Raw genomic sequence first — 19473 nt, 5'->3', positions numbered from 1 at the left:
CCTCCGGAGCAATGTGAGGTTAAGCACCTTGATCAATGGCGACAAATCAAAACCTAGCGGGATTCAAACCTACAACTTTTTGGTTACCAACCCATGGGCCACATTTATAAAGATGTGCATTGAAAGATCCTAAATGTGAACGTACAACGCTTTCCAGAATGTTCATGCAAACGATTGATACAACGCCCATACAAACAAAAATGTTCCTAAATGTATCCCACTTTATAAATCCGAGAGACGTGCACTTATTGTGCAGATTCTGTTTAAGAAAAATCTATGCAATTGCTACAGTGTTGCACTACTAAAAACAATTAGGGAAGGGAACAGTAATCACCAAGTTAACAGCCAGATCGATAACTCCAGATGCATCAACCAACCCTAAGAAGCCATTTAGCTGTTTTTATCCAAAGCAATATTATAGGTTCAGTCCGTCCGGAGCAATGTGAGGTTAAGCACCTTGATCAACGGCGACAAATCAAAACCTAGAGGGTTTCAAACCTACAACTTTTTGGTTACCAACCCAGGGGTAACATTTATAAAGACGTGCATTGAAAGATCCTAAATGTGAATGTACAACAATTTCCAACAAATAAATGATAAAACACCCATGTGCACAAAAATGTTCCTAAATACATCCCACTTTATAAATCCGAGAGACATGCACTTATTGTGCAGATTCTGTGCAAATGCTACAGTGTTACACTAAAAACAATCAAAGAATGAAACCGTAATCACAGAGTTAAGCATCCAGATCGATATAACTCTGAATGCACCAACCAATTGTAAGAAGCCATTTAGCTGACGCTTTTATCCAAAGCAATCTGCAGTACGCTTATTATAGGTTCAGTCCCTCCGGAGCAATCTGAGGTTAAGCATCTTGATCAAGGGCACAGTGGAGTCAAAGTTACCAGCCCAGGGGCCTCGTTTATAAAGACGCATTTAGAATGATCCTAAATGTAAACATACAACAGTTTCTGAAATGTTGTTGATAAAATGTCCATGTGCACAAAAAATGTTCCTAAATCCCACTTTATAAAACAGAATTCATCTTAAATTCAAGCACAATGTGAGCTCATCAAGTCCACCTACAGAACACCCAACAATATGCATAGTATAACTGATGTTTAAACACAAATATATATGTAAAAATGGCATGTATGAGCAAAAAATGTTCGTTAGCGCACACATTGCATTTTCACATCCTTTTTATTATCCCGATTTGCTCCTCACTTTTGTTGTAGGATGAAATAAATGGAATTTAGAATCAAATCCGATCATATGTGTGTTTTATAAATGAGACTCTTAACCACAGCACAATCAAAGGACAATCTAAGTTTTATAATATCTTCATGTATTCTACATCTTGTGGATAATACACGAGTTGGATATTACTCTCACCTTTTTGTATGGAAGTCGTGGAAAAGGTCGACACCGGAGGTTTGGAGCTCAGAACCGGTCCTTCTCTCGTCACCACAGGTGGGTAAGTTTGTCCTTCAATGGGGACGTTGGACTGAATTGTGTTCCTGCTGAAAGTCTGTCTACCTCTGTCTTCTTCTAGGGCTCTTTGGGATATGACAGAACGCTCCTCCCGTTTGGGGGGCATCGTTTCTGCTGAGCATGGGAGAAAACGAGAAAATGATACTGCATGATCATAAGCCTCATTTCCTCCTAGTGATATTACGTGTTATTGAAATTCAGGACACTCACCAGATATCTGCTGCTCTCTGCCGGTGACCTGCATGCTCTCTGAAATGCAATGCAAATTTCCAGAATGAAAAAATATATCGGTTCCTTTGAACCGTGAATTATGAAAACATTACAATAAATTACTCATGCCTAGTGCGAATGCATTAAAAAAAACTGCACTGTATTCAGAATTTGTAATTGGGAATTTGCAAAGCAATATTAAAATTGTAGAGTTAACCTCCATTTTTTGGCCTTGAAGGTACTGAAGACTCTTGATCGGTCGATGGATTGGTAGATGCACTGGTGGTACTGAGCGCTTTCTGATTAGAGATCGGTAAAGGAGCAGGTAAAACCTGCTGTGGCGAACCTTTGAAAAACCAGGCTCCAGACCGCTTCAGCATCTTGGGGAAAGAATAAATAGTCATTTGGCAACTTCAGTGTAATTTTAGTGCACTGATTTATTCTAATTGGCCACTACTAACACACATTTGTGCTCAGTTTAGCAAATTCTTGCTTGTGTGAGTGAATTTTAAGAGTCTGCTAAAGTAATTTTGGCTTAAAACAGACTACAGCCAAAGGGGGAAAATGTAAATTTCATTTAAAAATCAGCCTTGTTTCTCCATCTTTGCTGTTCCACTTTCCAAGCTCCAAGTAATCTGATACGATGTAAAGTTACAAAAAAGCAAAGCAATTTTCAAACCTAATTGAATCTTAAGAGATAAAACATACATAACAACATTAGCTAGGATTCATAGACTCGATGGATTGTTTACGGTAGCCGGGTTATTGCAAAAACAATGCTGAATTACATAAGTTTGTATGTTTTCTTTTACAGCACCTGTGAATCTCATCTCAGCCAATTACCATCCAAATAAGCATCAGCTGGGAGCTGGAATGGCCGTATTATGAAAATGCAGGAACTCTGCTCTGTTATTATGAAATAAAATGTCAGTGACTCAATGAATTAACTGTAAAAGGGATTCGGGCTTCACGATCTTGTTGCATTAAAGAGAGTCACATCTCCTGCTGCTACTGACCCCGTCTGACAACGAGACTAACCGTGACTTACATCATCAAAAAGGATGAATCATCTTATCACAGTCAAAGTGTCTTTGAAAGTCAAGAGGTGCTAAACTTCCCTATCCATTTATAACTCGGTAACAAACAGAATAATTATTCTGTGCAGCCACTGAAATATTATTTATAGAGCATTTCTTTAGGAGTTGATTTAAAAATGGTATAGAATGAGATCTGTTAAATCAAATCAGACATGCACATCGCTGGATAAGCATTGCATCGAAAGCACAGCCATTAAAAGAAAAGACCTTTTCAATGGCAGGCAAGTGTAGATTTACATTAACAAGCACTTAAAGTCTCCCTGTGGTGAAAATCAAGTTTTTAATGTTGTTTAAGACAAACCATGTGCAAACCCATAAGTCAACACCATTGCTGAGCATTTTCTATTTAAAACTGCAGTGATCTACTAGTGTTTACTTCAGTAAGTTGACCAAGTGGATCTCTGAGCTTGGGTGAGTAAGTGGAATCGGGGCTAATTAGCATATTCATAGACCCACGTATAATAAATGAAGCAAGGGTATAGAGTTATATTCCATTCGGTTTTGGCGGAAGCATGTGCAAGGTGATCATTTGTGTTTATAAAGCATATCCAGTTGTATTTTTTCCCAAAATGAGCGATCGTTTAGCTAGATAAGACCCTTATTCCTCGTCTATAATCGTTTAAAGCTCTTTGAAGCTGCACTGAAACTGTCATTTTGACGTTCAACCGTTTGGAGGCCATTGAAGTCCACTATAAGGAGAATAATCCTGGAATGTTTTCATCAAAAACCTTAATTTCTTGACATGAACATCTTGGATGACATGGGGGGTGGACTAATCCTTTTTTTCCACAGGAAAAAATGTTTAAATGTGTCATTTTGGTGATCAAAGATGAGTTTTAAGGGATAAAATTATTCACTACAGGAGGACTTTAAATAGAAAGCACACCCTTTTCTAAGTATAAACCTCTGCAAAACATTCACAATATAAAGAATAATTCACCCAAACAGGAGAATTTTGTCATCATTTAATCACTCATGTTGTTCAAAACCAACATGTTATTTTGTTTCCATAAAATTTAAGGAAAAGTTTTTTCTTCATGCAGCTCTTTTCCATAAAACGACGATTTATAGCGATAACTGTGATTAAATGTAGACTTGTGCTTTTCTGATTTTGCATTTTCAAATCAGCGCACCACTTTTGGTTACGACCAACCAGGGTTATTATTGTTAAATAATTATAAAAAAAAACATAAAATAAAATAAAATATATTAAAAAAAAAAAAACATTTATTTCAGCTAGTTGCCAAAGCTACATCTAGTTTTCATTTAAAGTTGAAGTACTAAAATAACTCAAATGTAATAAAGTAAAAATAATACAAATTAATTCATACTATCTAGACTAAAATGATGAAACACAAAATCACAAAAACTTTAACTTTAATAAAAATGTAATCTTGTTCAAAATATTAACAAAAACTCTAAAAAATAGTTTATCAATAGCCGAGTTTCCATTACAGATTTGTGCAAAACTTTTACGTTATTTTCTAAATATTGATTAAAAAAAACACTTTTAAAAATTGCGAAATGCCGGTATTTCCATTAACTGATGTTATATGTGACTAAAATGTCATTTTTTCCTTTCACGATAAGTCTTTCCAAAAATCATGGCAACGAATGTTAGTAGGTTTAAGTATTACAGCCATTGCACTTTATTTTTAACTGAAGGAGATGCAGGCATTTTATCCAAGCATTAATGGCAAGGAAAGCCCCTTATACTTGGGATCGGCCACGTATGATGACTAAATTATAGCTCAGTGGTTAGAGCGTGGCACTAGCAATGCCAAGGTCATGGGTTCAATCCCAGGGATTGCACATACTCAGATACAAATGTATAGTATAAGGCAATGTATGTCGCTTTGGATAAAAGCGTCTGCCAAATGCATAAAATGTAAAATGTAAATGTATGATGTGTTTCTGGGTGTTTCTCCCTCCTATCTGCTTTGAGGTCTTGATAAATTGTGGCATTTCTTTGTTGTTTAGAATCCAGTATTCCCATAATTCTTTTTGTCTTTTATGAGTCTCGTCTATCCAAACATACCGTGCCATCTTTAAAGAATGATCAACTTTCACGTACGCTAGGTGACCTGTAAATGCGAAAAAACTGTTTCCATTGCAGTAAAAACTTTTTTGCAGTAAATAGGAGCTTTTTGCGAAATTGACGTGTTTCCATTGGGCGTATTTTCAATTTGTGCAATTTGAAGGGTAATGGAAATGCAGCTATTGATACTAAAATAAAACTGCAACAAAAAAGGCCAATAGTGTTTGGTGTCAATGTCATCAAATGGCACAACATGTCTAAAGTAATAAATAAGGGATTTAAGGGAATAAAAAGAAGAAAAAATAAGTTCTAGGTCTGATTATAGCTTATAGTTGTAAAATAGTCCATTTAAACTCTTTGCAAATAATATTTTATTTAAAAATATGAACACATGTACTCTTGTTTGTATGTCTAATAAGTCAAAAAAAAAAGTAAAAACCTTCTCGTCTCGTCACATTCAGTTAGGAATGACATAATTTAAATGATAGCATATTTAAAAAAAAAAAAAGTTGAGTATTTTGCACCACTGTATGTTATTGTGGGTCGTTAAACATATCCATCATAAAATAATTGTGAAATATTCAATGTTTAGCTACTTATCGCAGGCACACAAGCACTCTTTCACAGTAAAAACTAAAAGCGCCGCGTTGGATTTCACATTCATCTTTAGTGAACGGTAAGCCCCGCTTTCTTTGATCTGATTGGCCATCATTTTGACATTGACGAGCGCTGTTAGACAGCAGAGGCAAACCAGCCTAAAAATGTAACTTTTTAAACTCTGTCATCCTAACAGCGGTGTGTAATGGCGAGCAGCATGAAGAAATATCAAATATTGGAGAGGACAATTTAGTCATTTCCAATTATTGAAGGGGACTTGTCCCTCTCAATGCCTACGGCCCTTCCTAATAGAGATCGATGATCATATGACTTCACAAGGCTAGTACACAAGTCTACTTTAATGATACTTTTATGCCACTTTTTGACATTCATGGTCACAATGAACTGTTATTGTCGGCTCAAAAATTCCCCCCTTGTGTGAAAAAAAAAAAAAAAATCAGCGAATAATGACAATTTTAGGTTTGCATCTCACCTCTTTTTGCTCACAGCAGATTTTGCACAGCCATTTTGGACTGGAACGACTGATGCTTTGAACGCCGCACTTAGTGCACATGTTCTGTGGGGGTGAAACACAAACAAGCCTCAGGAGGCTGCGCAGGTGTAAACGCACTCAGATGGCATTAACCTCCTCTGGAGTTCCATCACTACTGAAAAACAGGCCACACACTAAATATCCCCTGCGGGATCAATAAAGAGTCTATTGATCTTTGTGTCATGTGCCAAAAAACAGGCCTGTGTATTGCGACTGTGTCTTTATTTTCGATCATGTAGACTGATTGGCATCCCTCTTAAATGTGCACGTGGCTCTGTAATGGGCAGGGCATAATAAAGATAAGTGCATATCGCTCATTCATTTCTGCTTGGTTATTTTTGGATCATCATTATTGGAAGACGTGCATTAGATAATTGAATGAGGTCGAAGGCTCTGAACTGGGACACAGCTCATGTCTACCTTTTTGCACTCAGCACACACGACCGCGCTGACGCCCGTGAGGCCGAACTGCTGGCCGCAGAGTAAACAACGGGAATAGCCGTCACCGCAGGCCGTCCGCTTCATGCTGTCCAGGCGATTTACTAGACGCCTGCGGGACGAAACACGACAAAGTATAACGTCAGCACACTCTCCTCCAAGTGGTTAAATACAAATGCATTGATGTAAAGGACTGTGAGTGAAGGCGTTTTGCAAGCAAAGTGCTGAGACAGAGAAAGAAGGTAGTACACTTCTTGTTAAGTTAGCACTATTAATTTCTTCCAGTACATTCCTCGGCTGAATCTTGGCTTGTAAAAAAGCTTAAACACACTCGTCTTCTCAATCACTTGGACAGATGTGCTTGGGCTCGATTGCTCTGCAGAATGAGCGGAAACTCTGAACCAATGTCCCTCTGTCACGGGGGCTCAGGTGTTCGTCAATATTGCTTTTGTCCAGTCCAGTTCTGTGTGAGCTAATGTAATAGCATTCATAGAAGGGAGCTGACCCTGGGGTTTTTATGGTGGAGTGAATGGTCAGAAAAATCCTTTTTGAAACGTCATTATTTTTGCAAATGCGTTTGTGCTGTTAGCAGTGCAGAAATTACACACTGCTCTTTTAAGTATCAAGAAAAGTCAAGTAAAGTCATTTATTTATACAGCGCTTTATACAATACGGATTGTTTCAAAGCAGCTTCACTGGGTTAATGTTATATAATTCATCAATTATGAAACAAATTCAATTTCAGCTGTAAATTGTTGATTCAGTTCAGTCTAATAACAGTCAATGTGTCATTATTCAGCTCAATTCTACGGAAGAGGATTAGGGTCAAGCAATAATAAAAAAATAAAACCATCTCGAGATTAAACTCATTAAATTACAAGAAAAAACTCATAAAATTTCAAGAAAAAAGTCGAGATAAAATGTTGAGAATAAACTTGTTAAATTTCAAGAAAAAAGTTGATAAAATGTTGAGAATAAACTCGTTAAATTACGAGAAAAAGCTCATTAAATTTCAAGAAAAAGGTTGAGATAAAATGTTGAGAATAATGTTGAGAATAAACTCGTTAAATTACGAGAAAAAACTTGTTAAATTTCAAGAAAAAAGTTGAGATAAAATGTTGAGAATAAACTCATTAAATTACGAGAAAAAACTTGTTAAATTTCAAGAAAAAAGTTGAGATAAAATGTTGAGAATAAACTCATTAAATTACGAGAAACTTGTTAAATTTCTTGTTAAATTTCAAGAAAAAAGTTGACAAAATGTTGAGAATAAACTCGTTAAATTACGAGAAAAAACTCATTAAATTTCAAGAAAAAAGTCGAGATAAAATGTTGAGAATAAACTCGTTAAATTTCAAGAAAAAAGTTGACATAAAATGTTGAGAATAAAGTCATTAAATTACGAAAAAAAACTCGTTAAATTTCAAGAAAAAAGTTGAGATAAATGTTGAGAATAAACTCGTTAAATTTCAAAAAAAAAGTTGACATAAAATGTTGAGAATAAAGAAAAAACTCATTAAATTTCAAGAAAAAAGTCGATAAAATGTTGAGAATAAACTCGTTAAATCAAGAAAAAAGTTCAAAATGTTGAAAAAACTCGTTAAATTACGAGAAAAAAGTTGACAAAATGTTGAATAAACTCGTTAAATACGAGAAAAACATTAAATTTCAAGAAAAAAGTCGAGATAAATGTTTTCGTTAAATTTCAAGAAAAAAGTTGACATAAAATGTTGAGAATAAACTCATTAAATTACGAAAAAAAATTCGTTAAATTTCAAGAAAAAAGTTGAGATAAATGTTGAGAATAAACTCGTTAAATTTCAAGAAAAAAGTTGACAAAATGTTGAGAATAAACTCGTTAAATTACGAGAAAAAACTCATTAAATTTCAAGAAAAAAGTCGAGATAAAATGTTGAGAATAAACTCGTTAAATTTCAAGAAAAAAGTTGACAAAATGTTGAGAATAAACTCGTTAAATTACGAGAAAAAACTCTTTAAATTTCAAGAAAAAAGTCGAGATAAAATGTTGAGAATAAACTCATTAAATTTCAAGAAAAAAGTCGAGATGAAATGTTGAGAATAAACTCATTAAATTACGAGAAAAAAATCGAGATAAAATGTTGACAAATTTAAATTACGAATTTGTTCTCATAATTTAACGACTTTTTTCTCGTAATTTAATGACTTTATTCTCAACATTTTATCTCGACTTTTTTCTCGAAATTTAACGACATTTTTCTCATAATTTAACAAATTTGTTCTCAATCTAACGACTTTTTTCTCGTAATTTAATGAGTTTATTCTCATCATTTTATTTCAACTTTTTTCTCGAAATTTAACGAGTTTTTTCTCAACGTTTTATCTCAACCTTTTTCTTGAAATTTAACGAGTTTTTTCTCGAAATTTAACGACATTTTTTCTCATAATTTAACTAATTTGTTCTCATAATTTAATGACTTTTTTCTCGTAATTTAATGAGCTTTATTCTCAACATTTTATCTCAACTTTTTTTCTCAAAATTTAACGACATTTTTCTCATAATTTAACGAATTTGTTCTCATAATCTAACGACTTTTTTCTCGTAATTTAATGAGTTTATTCTCAACATTTTATTTCAACTTTTTTCTCGAAATTTAACAAATTTTTTCTCAAAATTTAACAACTTTAATCTCGAGATGGTTTTATTTTTTTATTATTGCTTGGCCCTAATCCTCTTCTGTACAATTCAGTTTAAATTTGATTCTCATCTGCATTAAATTTATAATATTAACGAATATCAATTGCCTTATAAACCCAAACTTTTACTACTTTGTAGCAGATGTTTCTCCTGAAATGCCATATGATGAATAAAAAAAAAAAAACATATGACAATTTTTCATATAAAACAAAACTACAGAGCCTAAAAATAAATCATGCTGATACCATAAAACAAAATCTAACAAGCAATACGCTTCAGCGTCTGAAACAGACATTTGGGATAATTGTTTTTGGCAGAGGACAATTTAATTGCACAGACATTAAATTTTTCATATCTCAAGAAACTTAATAGAGTTCTCCATTATGATTTACTTTACCTAAAATATCAAGGTTGTCTCAGTTGTTACTCTATTTTTTTGAGATGTAAACACATTAACCTGTGTTTTGTTGGCTTACTGAAGTGTGCATGTGTGATATGTAACAGGAAAGCATACTTATTGTTGATTTAAGAGCATCTAGACAAACTGTATCGCAAACTTCGGCTCTTTCTTGAACCAAGAAATTATAAAACTGTGTTCTTGTCTGTGCCGATAGCCTTGTGGGCAGCACACCGACATATAGTGCTGTTGCGCTTCGGGTGACCCGGAGCTTTCCCAATCCTGTCCCCCTCTCTCTCCCACATTTAATGCTTCCTTGCTGAATAAAAGTATTCACATCTTTAAAAAAAAAAAAAAAAAAAAAAAAAAAAACTTTTTGGGCTGACCCAAACTTTTAAATGGCAGTGTACATGCAATAAAAAAAGTTTTTTTTCTGGGTCTATCTTACAAAATAAGTCCCATTGGTGTCTAGGAGAGACAACTGACAAGTTAAAGAGATCTCAATTGGGAAAAGAACAAAAGGACGACTTCAAGTCAATGTCTCACCCAATCCTCTCTTGCTCCATGGCCTCCATCATCTTGGCTCTCGCCAGCACATTGTTGATAATTTCCTTCTCCTCGTCCGTCAGCTCCTCGGCTCCGACGTTGGACTCCATCTGCCTGCCGTACATCTCACAGCCGGTCCTAAAGCACACAAGCACAATAGTCAAACACATCTGCAGTGCCGAATGCTTAAATGCACAACCAAAAACACCCATCTGTCCATATTATTACCCAATCACAATCGACAACAGAAGGGATTTTAGTCCTGTGCATACGGAGACGCATCAGTCAGGAAATAATTTTTTAAAGGTAGAGCAATTACAACAGCTGTTTTTGTGCTTTATCTCCAGTGAAAGTGAAATCTACTCGATGCCTTTTGACATTACAGCATGTCATATCATTAATGAGTCAATGCACCGCTCTTTCCGGAGTGTTGGGCAAATTCTATTTCGTCCCCACAGAGACGCTCGAACCGCTGATTGAAAATGTCGAGGTGACAGAGGACATGACTGATTGCCATCTGGGGGTGAAATGAAGAGGAGGAGGACACGGAGACTGAATAAAGGGGAAATAGAGGGAGAGTGATGATCAGAAATTACATCACACTCTCACCAGCACTGTCACTATTCATCTCATCAGCCGTTTCCATAGAAAGCGCGTCCATCACGAACAAGCATGCATTCCTGGCGTCTCCAAGGGCCTGCTGGTTCTTCAAAGGCTGCACTAAAACCATCATCAAAAATCAAATGTGTTTGCATTAGCTGTGCTGAAAACCCTACTGAGATTAATACGAAATGCTGACGCTGACAAAAATGTCAGCCTTGCACTTAAATGTAAACGCCTGCAACTGTAAACGAAGCTATATACAAATAACATCCAATGCAGATGGAGACACATTTATGGAACGATAAACAAAGAAAAGGAAGGAAGCGGAAGACATTTTGCTCACCAGCTTAACCAGATTTATTACAAGCAGCACATTTTCTCTTGGCACTGAGCACATTTTTTTGGCCTCTGAATAAAAGCAATTTGAAAGAAATCTTCTACGATTATGTGTGCAAGCTCCTCTTGTTGGATTTAGTTATAATTTCTCGCACTCACGCACCAGAGTATTTTCCATTTATTCGATGTGGACGTTTCACAGCTCTTTGCCAGTCTATTATTAACATGCAAAAGCAACATCTGAAAAACCATTTGTCACAGACTATAATAGATTAGGAGCCAGTCTATGTCTTTCTGGTAGGGTCAGATGTTAGGGCAGTGCATCATTGTGCCCTAAATGTCATTTTCTATGCTGGGATGTTCAGGACATTGACTGCATTATTGCATTAATGGCTAAATCAAATTCAATATCACTGAGCCATGAAATCTAGACAGTCTCATAAAAAGCAAGCACAGCTGCCAAAAGAGAACAGTTATATGTTAAACATCTAATAATATATTAAGCCTACTGTATCATATTTGATACACAAATATATTAGGCCTCTAAATTATCAACATGATCAAAATGTTTGCTGTTGCACCTAATCTACTACATGCCTTCTGTAAAATCTCCCTTCAGCTCATGGTTATATATACAGGATTAAAGGGATAGTTCACCCAAAAATGAAAAGGATCCCATGATTTACTCACTCTCAAGCCATTCTAGGTGTAAATGACTATCTTCATTCAGATGAACACAATTGGAGACATATTTAAAAATATCCTGGCTCTTCCAAGCTTTATAATGATAGTGAATGGGGGGGTGAGATTTTGAAACCCAAAAAATGCATCCAAAAATAATTCATACGGCTCCAGGGGTGTAATAAAGGCCTTCTGAAGTGAAGCCATGGTTTTTTGTAATGAAAATATGCACATTTAAAGCTTTATAAACTAAAATAACTAGCTTCCAGCAGACGACCGTACGCATACTGCGCAAGTCGCAAGTGATGCGATGTATGATGTAGGATGTAGGAGTATCGTAAGCTTAGATGCTTCTCGCAGTTTAAACAAATAGAGCTGTGCAACAAACTCTCTTACATAGAAATCCTCCGACATTTCGCTTTAAAAAATCTTGTTTTAGAATTCTAATGACCGGTGTTTTGCTTTGCTCTATCCTCTACGCTTCCGTGTTTGTCATTACGTCATGCGTCAAGTCAGAGGTTACTCTTCCGCCGCAAATCGATGCATACATCTGTCTGCCAGAAGCTAGATATTATAGTTAATGAAGTTTTAAATATGGATATTTTTCTAACAAATATCCATCGCTTTGCTTCAGAAGGCCTATATTAACCCCCTGGAGCCGTATGGATTATTTTATATGATAGGTGGATGCATTTTTTGGGCTTCAAAATCTCGCCCCCCATTCACTATCATTATAATGCTTGGAAGAGCAAGGATATTTTTAAAGGTGCCCTAGAATTAAAAATTTAATTTATCTTGGCATAGTTGAATAACAAGAGTTCAGTACATGGAAATGACATACAGTGAGTCTCAAACTCCATTGTTTCCTCCTTCTTATATAAATCTCATTTGTTTAAAAAACCTACAAAAAACAGGTGAATCTCAACATAACACTGACTGTTACGTAACAGTCGGGATCATTAATATGTACGACCCCAATATTTGCATATGCCAGCTCATGTTCAAGGCATTAGACAAGGGCAGCCAGTATTAACGTCTGGATCTGTGCACAGCTGAATCATCAGACTAGGTAAGCAAGCAAGAACAACAGCGAAAAATGGCAGATGGAGCAATAATAACTGACATGATCCATGATTACATTATATTTTTAGTGATATTTGTAAACTGTCTTTCTAATGTTTCGTTAGCATGTTGCTAATGTACTGTTAAATGTGGTTAAAGTTACCATCGTTTCTTACTGTATTCACGGAGACAAGAGCCGTCGCTATTTTCATTATTAAACACTTGCAGTCTGTATAATTCATAAACACAACTTCATTCTTTATAAATCTCTCCAACAGTGTAGCATTAGCCGTTAGCCACGGAGCACAGCCTCAAACTCATAGAGAATCAAATGTAAACATCCAAATAAATACAATACTCACATAATCCGATGCATGCATGCAGCATGCATGACGAACACTTTGTAAAGATCCATTGTGAGGGTTATATTAGCTGTGTGAACTTTGTTTATGCTGTTCAAGGCAAGCGCGAGCTCCGGGGGTGGGGGAGCGTGAGATTTAAAGGGGCCGCAGCCCTGAATCGGCTCATATTTAATGATGCCCCAAAATAGGCAGTTAAAAAATGAATTTAAAAAAAAATCTATGGGGAATTTTGAGCTGAAACTTCACAGACACATTCAGGGGACACCTTAGACTTGTATTACATCTTGTAAAAAAATGTTCAATGGCACCTTTAAATATATCTCAGATTGTGTTGGGCTGAAAAAAGATAGTCATATACACCTAGGATGGCTTGAGAGTGAGTAAATCATGGGATAATTTTCATTTTTGGGTGAACTAACCCTTTAAGGAACCCAGAAACCAAAACAGATCTGAAGAACCTATAATGAAACAGCAAGAACATTTACAATCTTCAAAGAACCGTATAGCATAAGAAGAGCGTTCATTAATGAAACCAACCAGTTATTTGTAACAGAGATGGAGGCCAGCAGACCTTCATTGGCAATCTGATTTCACATATTAAAACCTAAATGCCACATCATTGTGCCCTGGAACCAGATTAGACATTTGGCACATAAAACCGAGTCGGTTTGATCAGCGATGTCAGCACGCCTGGATTTGGCAAACGCCACTTCTTTTCCACACCTGCCTGCGGTTGACAACATCCCTGCGCACATCCACAATCTATATCCTCAGCTGTTCCAGCATGGCTGATATTATTGCCTATAATACACTCTAGTGAGCTCTTGTGCTGTGATTTATATATGCCCTGGGGCTTGCAGACCCCCCAACTACATGGCCGCCTCTAGCAAAAACACCTGCTCCATTCGTCCACATACACTTTTTCCAAACCAGTCCTGAAATTCCAGAATACAGTAGGCCTATTTAAACACATCAAGATAAGTAATCTTACTTCCAACCAGCAGAATGCCTCAAGCAGGTTAACGAGATGTGGGATAATGATGCTTGGATTAATTGGGACTGTTATTCATCGAGTGGGTGGTGAACGGAAAGATGTGCTGGGACGTCTGTAATCATATCAAAGAAGAATAAATGGACCAAAAGAAGTTTTACACATGATGATTTAGATGCTTAATCATGTAAATTGTGCTGTTGTTTGCATATTTTTGTAATTTGGATAGATTGTGTTGCATATTGCATGTGGTAACAATGGTCATGGAAAGACATTATTTGCTCACCCTCATGTTTAGACATGTTATAGACATATTTAAAAAAGAACTAATGACAAAAACAACAAAATTACTAAAACTTTAACTAAAATGAAAACAGAAAATGTAAAAATAAAATCCAAAATATTAACAAAAAATAATAGCATATTAAAGGGTTAGTTCACCCAAAAATGAAAATTATGTCATTAATGACTCACCCTCATGTCGTTCCAAACCCGTAAGACCTCCGTTCATCTTCGGAACACAGTTTAAGATATTTTAGATTTAATCCGAGAGCTTTCTGTCCCTCCATTGAAAATGTATGTACGGTATACTGTCCATGTCCAGAAAGGTAATAAAAACATCATCAAAGTAGTCCATGTGACATCAGTGGGTTAGTTAGAAGTTTTTGAAGCATCGAAAATACATTTTGGTCCAAAAATAACAAAAACTATGACTTTATTCAGCATTGTCTTCTCTTCCGGGTCTGTTGTCAATCCGGGTTCATGACTCCGCAGTGACATCCGCAGTGTTATCCGGTGCGCCCGAGCTTCGTTTACAGTCTGAGGGAGACGCACGCTGTATTCAAGCTATTCTACATTGTTTGTATTTTGGTATTGCTATATTTTTTTAAACGGTGCATAAGTGTGCATGTCGCGGATGTCCTAATCGCCAAAAACAACGACGTAAAAGTGCATTACCAACGCTGACAGATGAAAGGATTCAATGGAATCAATTCAGTGGAATCAATTCAATGGAATCAATTCAATGGAAAGGATTCCGGAAGAGAAGACAATGCTGAATAAAGTCATAGTTTTTGTTATTTTTGGACCAAAATGTATTTTCGATGCTTCAACAAATTCTAACTAACCCACTGATGTCACATGGACTACTTTGATGATGTTTTTATTACCTTTCTGGACATGGACAGTCTACCGTACATACATTTTCAATGGAGGGACAGAAAGCTCTCGGACTAAATCTAAAATATCTTAAACTGTGTTCTGAAGATGAACGAAGGTCTTACGGGTTTGGAACGACACGAGGGTGAGTCATTAATGACATAATTTTCATTTTTGGGTGAACTAACCCTTTAAAGATACTAAAATAACACTGCTACAGGAACTTTAGCTGTGATCTTTTTAAAGCATCAAAGGCTGGCATGCTTCAGTGTTGTAGTGCACACTTGGCATTAAGCTCCATGTGCATTAAGCCATGTTGCTAATGTGGGAGATGAGGATTCAAATCCAGCTTGACTTTCCACCACGTTGTCGACATAATTTCTCATCTTTTTACTCTCAATAAAATGGCCAAAAAAGTTATTTACAAAATGTACTTAGATTCTTCTGCAAACATAACCAATAAATCAGGTGTTGGGAAGCTTTCATAACAGGAAAGAAAAGGCGCGCTTAGCAAGCAGCTCCGGAACACAGCGATGCCAGGTTTGCCTTGCTGCGCTGCCAAGAGGAAAAACCCATGTCACTTAGAATTCATCAGCAGCTGCCGAGGAGGAGAAGCGTCACTAGCCCACGGAAATGCTCCACAAATTGACGTGAAGTAAAAAGAAACCGAGGCGTTTTAGCTCCACAATACAATTTGGTCCTCTCAGGGATTTTACAGTGTGCACTTGCGAGTGAGTGTCTGTGTGCACGGCCATTGCAAAAGGCCCAACGACCTGGAAAAATGGATTTGAACAAAGCCCCCAAAAAACGCATTCTCTTTTTGCAGGAAATAGAGATGATAAGATCAATCTAACTTAAGAAAAACAGAAAAGAAAGGCTATATACGTGACACTGAAGACTTGATTTATAAAAAGCATTTAATGCTTGCTTTGCAACAAGATGAGTTGCATGTGACATTTCTGATAATTCACCAGCATGATGCAGTCACGGAAAGCGCATGTATAAAATTTTAAAAAGCCTTGATACACTGTATCTGACCTACTTAACTTATTCCTGTAACATACACTCTTCTCACAGAATGCACACTAACACAACATCAGCATCAGCACGCACAAGATCATCCACCTACTCTAGACGTTGAGAGCTTCACTGGTAAGAAGCGGCTTACCAGATTACTGAGAACCCCAACAAGTTTATCCCTTTACCGCCATTTTGATGCGTCTTCCTTTGAGTTAACGGATGCAGAATAGTGATAAATCCACAGCTGTGTGGATGCAGAGCTGACAGTGGACTGTCAAAGAGGGTTACCCTTATTTTTACACGCCTTTGAGCGGCGAATGTATTCAATGGGGGAGATATTTTCTACACAGCCCTCAGCAAAGTGAGAGGAGTACCTCAAGGCTCTGTTTTGGGACCTCTCTGATTATAGAGTAAAAGGTGAATGTTAAAGTCAACATTAAATAATATATGTTTCTGGTCTTATTGTGAATGATTTAGTGGTGCACAATCTCTCTGATGGCTTCCCTGACATACAGAAACCACATTTCACCATCCAAACAATTCCTGATGGATAAAATATGATGATGTTCCCCATCTTAATGTGAATTATTCATTATTTGCACATTATTGCAATGTTTTCATATCCTCATAAGTTTTCCTCAAAACTGTAATAACTTGCTCTGCTTTGGCTGACATCACCAGAAACCGCTTTTCACAGTCCAGTCATTTCCTGATTGATAAAACCAACTCTTGTGCTGTATTTTTTTCTGTTAGACTCATGTCACAATATGGAAGGAAAACATTGCAAATGCCACTTCATGCTGACAAGTTTTTAAGTATCTACACAACAAATCAATGCACAGGGACGTTACACCCAGATGCGTGACGTCCTTGGCCATCTGTCTGCGGTAGGTAAGCACACAGCTGGTTTTCAGTATTTCATTAATGCTATAGCCCACCATGTCTCTAATATAGTGTAGGGGGCATCCAAAGAGGATTTACCAAAGGTTTCATTTACCACTGAAAGAAAAGAACAGCTAGATGTGAAAAATTACATTTCATTATGAAAATCTATTAGCAATAAATGCTTTCTTTTTCACAAAACATGGGAATTATTAACCCTATAAATCCTACTGTATCATATGTGTTACGCAAACGATCAAACACGATCAAAACGTTGCTAAAAAATACCCTGTTGTACACAATCTCCATGCCTACTATCATCTGATTGATAGTTTAGACTTTTTAGCAAGTAAAAGGCCTTTTAGTATAATTGTAAAAACGTTCCCTTTCAGGTCACGGATCACGTGTCATTTTTGCTGTGAAATCTTTACTGATTTTAAAAGTAAATGTAAGAGTAACTTTTATATTGTTGGTAATATTTCAAGATGAACATTTACTGGAATGAAGTAAATTATATTTACTTGTTTATCCAAACATAATTATTTAGAAAAAAATGTGTCAAGTATGATACATCAGGCCATACAATGATCTTTAATTCATCATTGTATTGCTTTGCATTATATGTTATAAATGCATTTAAATATATTATTTAAGACATGTTTTCTTATTTAAGACAAATAAATGGAAGATATAGAGTAAGAACTGATATTTATATGTATTTTAAGTAATCTGCTACAGAAGATCTCATTGATTTACATTAAAAGCTATCAGAATTTCATCTTACATTTTGGCCATATAAATAGCATCTGCACCAAATCGCATAGTTCTGCTCAGTTTGGGCTTCAGAATAAAAGGGGTTTTTATTCTGCTCAAGTATGAACTCCATATTCTCACTATATCATACTACGGAAGAGGATTAGGGCCAAGCAATAATAAAAAAATAAAACCATCTCGAGATTAAAGTTGTTAAATTTCGAGAAAAAAGTTGTTAAATTTCAAGAAAAAAGTCGAGATAAAATGTTGAGAATAAAGTAATTAAATTACGAGAAAAAAGTCGTTAAATTACGAGAACAAATTTGTTAAATTATGAGAAAAATGTTGTTAAATTTCGAGAAAAAAGTCGAGATAAAATGTTGAGAATAAAGTCATTAAATTGCGAGAAAAAAGTCGTTAAATTATGAGAACAAATTCGTTAAATTATGAGAAAAATGTTACATTTCGAGAAAAAAGTTGAGATAAAATGTTGAGAATAAAGTCATTAAATTACGAGAAAAAAGTTGTTAAATTTCGAGAAAAAAGTCGTTAAATTATGAGAACAAATTCGTTAAATTATGAGAAAAATATCGTTAAATTGCGAGAAAAAAGTCGTTAAATTACGAGAACAAATTCATTAAATTATGAGAAAAATATCGTTAAATTTCGAGAAAAAAGTCGAGATAAAATGTTGAGAATAAAGTCATTAAATTGCGAGAAAAGTCGTTAAATTATGAGAACAAATTCGTTAAATTATGAGAAAAATGTTGTTACATTTCGAGAAAAAAGTCGAGATAAAACATTGAGAATAAAGTCATTAAATTACGAGAAAAAAGTCGTTACATTTCGAGAAAAAAGTCGAGATAAAATGTTGAGAATAAAGTCATTAAATTGCGAGAAAAAAGTCAAGATAAAATGTTGAGAATAAAGTCATTAAATTGCGAGAAAAAAGTTGTTAAATTATGAGAACAAATTCGTTAAATTATGAGAAAAATGTCGTTACATTTCGAGAAAAAAGTCGAGATAAAATGTTGAGAATAAAGTCATTAAATTATGAGAAAAAAGTTGTTAAATTACGAGAACAAATTCGTTAAATTATGAGAAAAATGTCGTAAAATTGAGAAAAAAGTCGAGATAAAATGTTGAGAATAAAGTCATTAAATTGCAAGAAAAAAGTTGTTAAATTACGAGAACAAATTCGTTAAATTATGAGAAAAAAGTCGTTAAATTACGAGAAAATTCGTTAAATTATGAGAAAAATGTCGTTAAATTTCAAGAAAAAAGTCGAGATAAAATGTTGAGAATAAAGTCATTAAATTATGAGAAAAAAGTCGTTAAATTATGAGAACAAATTCATAATTTAACGATTTTTTTTCTCGTAATTTAACGAGTTTATTCTCAACATTTTATCTCGACTTTTTTCTCGAAATTTAACAACTTTACTCTCGAGATGGTTTTATTTTTTTATTACTGCTTGGCCCTAATCCTCTTCCGTATCATACTATATAAAAGCCTGATGTATCAAATATGATAACAAAAAACATGCAAACATTTTTATTTATTTTTTTTTAGATT

The 19473-nt window shown here is 35.3% G+C and overlaps 1 protein-coding gene across 6 annotated transcripts in view; it reads right to left on the bottom strand.

Moving 5' to 3' along the window:
* Window positions 1-19473, bottom strand: part of rph3aa (rabphilin 3A homolog (mouse), a) — a 30891-nt gene that overhangs the window by 7184 nt on the left and 4234 nt on the right. For 4 of the 6 annotated variants that reach the window (XM_048181312.1, XM_048181311.1, XM_048181314.1 and 1 more), the window contains 6 exons: window positions 10051-10188; window positions 6413-6542; window positions 5933-6016; window positions 1925-2087; window positions 1708-1746; window positions 1399-1611 (listed from right to left, as the gene is read on the bottom strand). In XM_048181312.1, coding sequence (XP_048037269.1) covers window positions 1399-1611; window positions 1708-1746; window positions 1925-2087; window positions 5933-6016; window positions 6413-6542; window positions 10051-10175 — 754 coding nt within the window. In that variant the 5' untranslated portion in view covers window positions 10176-10188. Of the gene's footprint in view, window positions 1-1398; window positions 1612-1707; window positions 1747-1924; window positions 2088-5932; window positions 6017-6412; window positions 6543-10050; window positions 10190-19473 lie in introns of those variants that run through there. The other 2 variants (XM_048181315.1, XM_048181316.1) reach the window with 2 other exon arrangements.

This window comes from Megalobrama amblycephala, linkage group LG2 (assembly GCF_018812025.1).
Source record: "Megalobrama amblycephala isolate DHTTF-2021 linkage group LG2, ASM1881202v1, whole genome shotgun sequence".
Taxonomy (NCBI): Eukaryota; Metazoa; Chordata; class Actinopteri; order Cypriniformes; family Xenocyprididae; genus Megalobrama; species Megalobrama amblycephala.
Note: the sequence above shows the minus strand (reverse complement) of the source record. Positions and strands in the feature narration are given on the sequence as shown.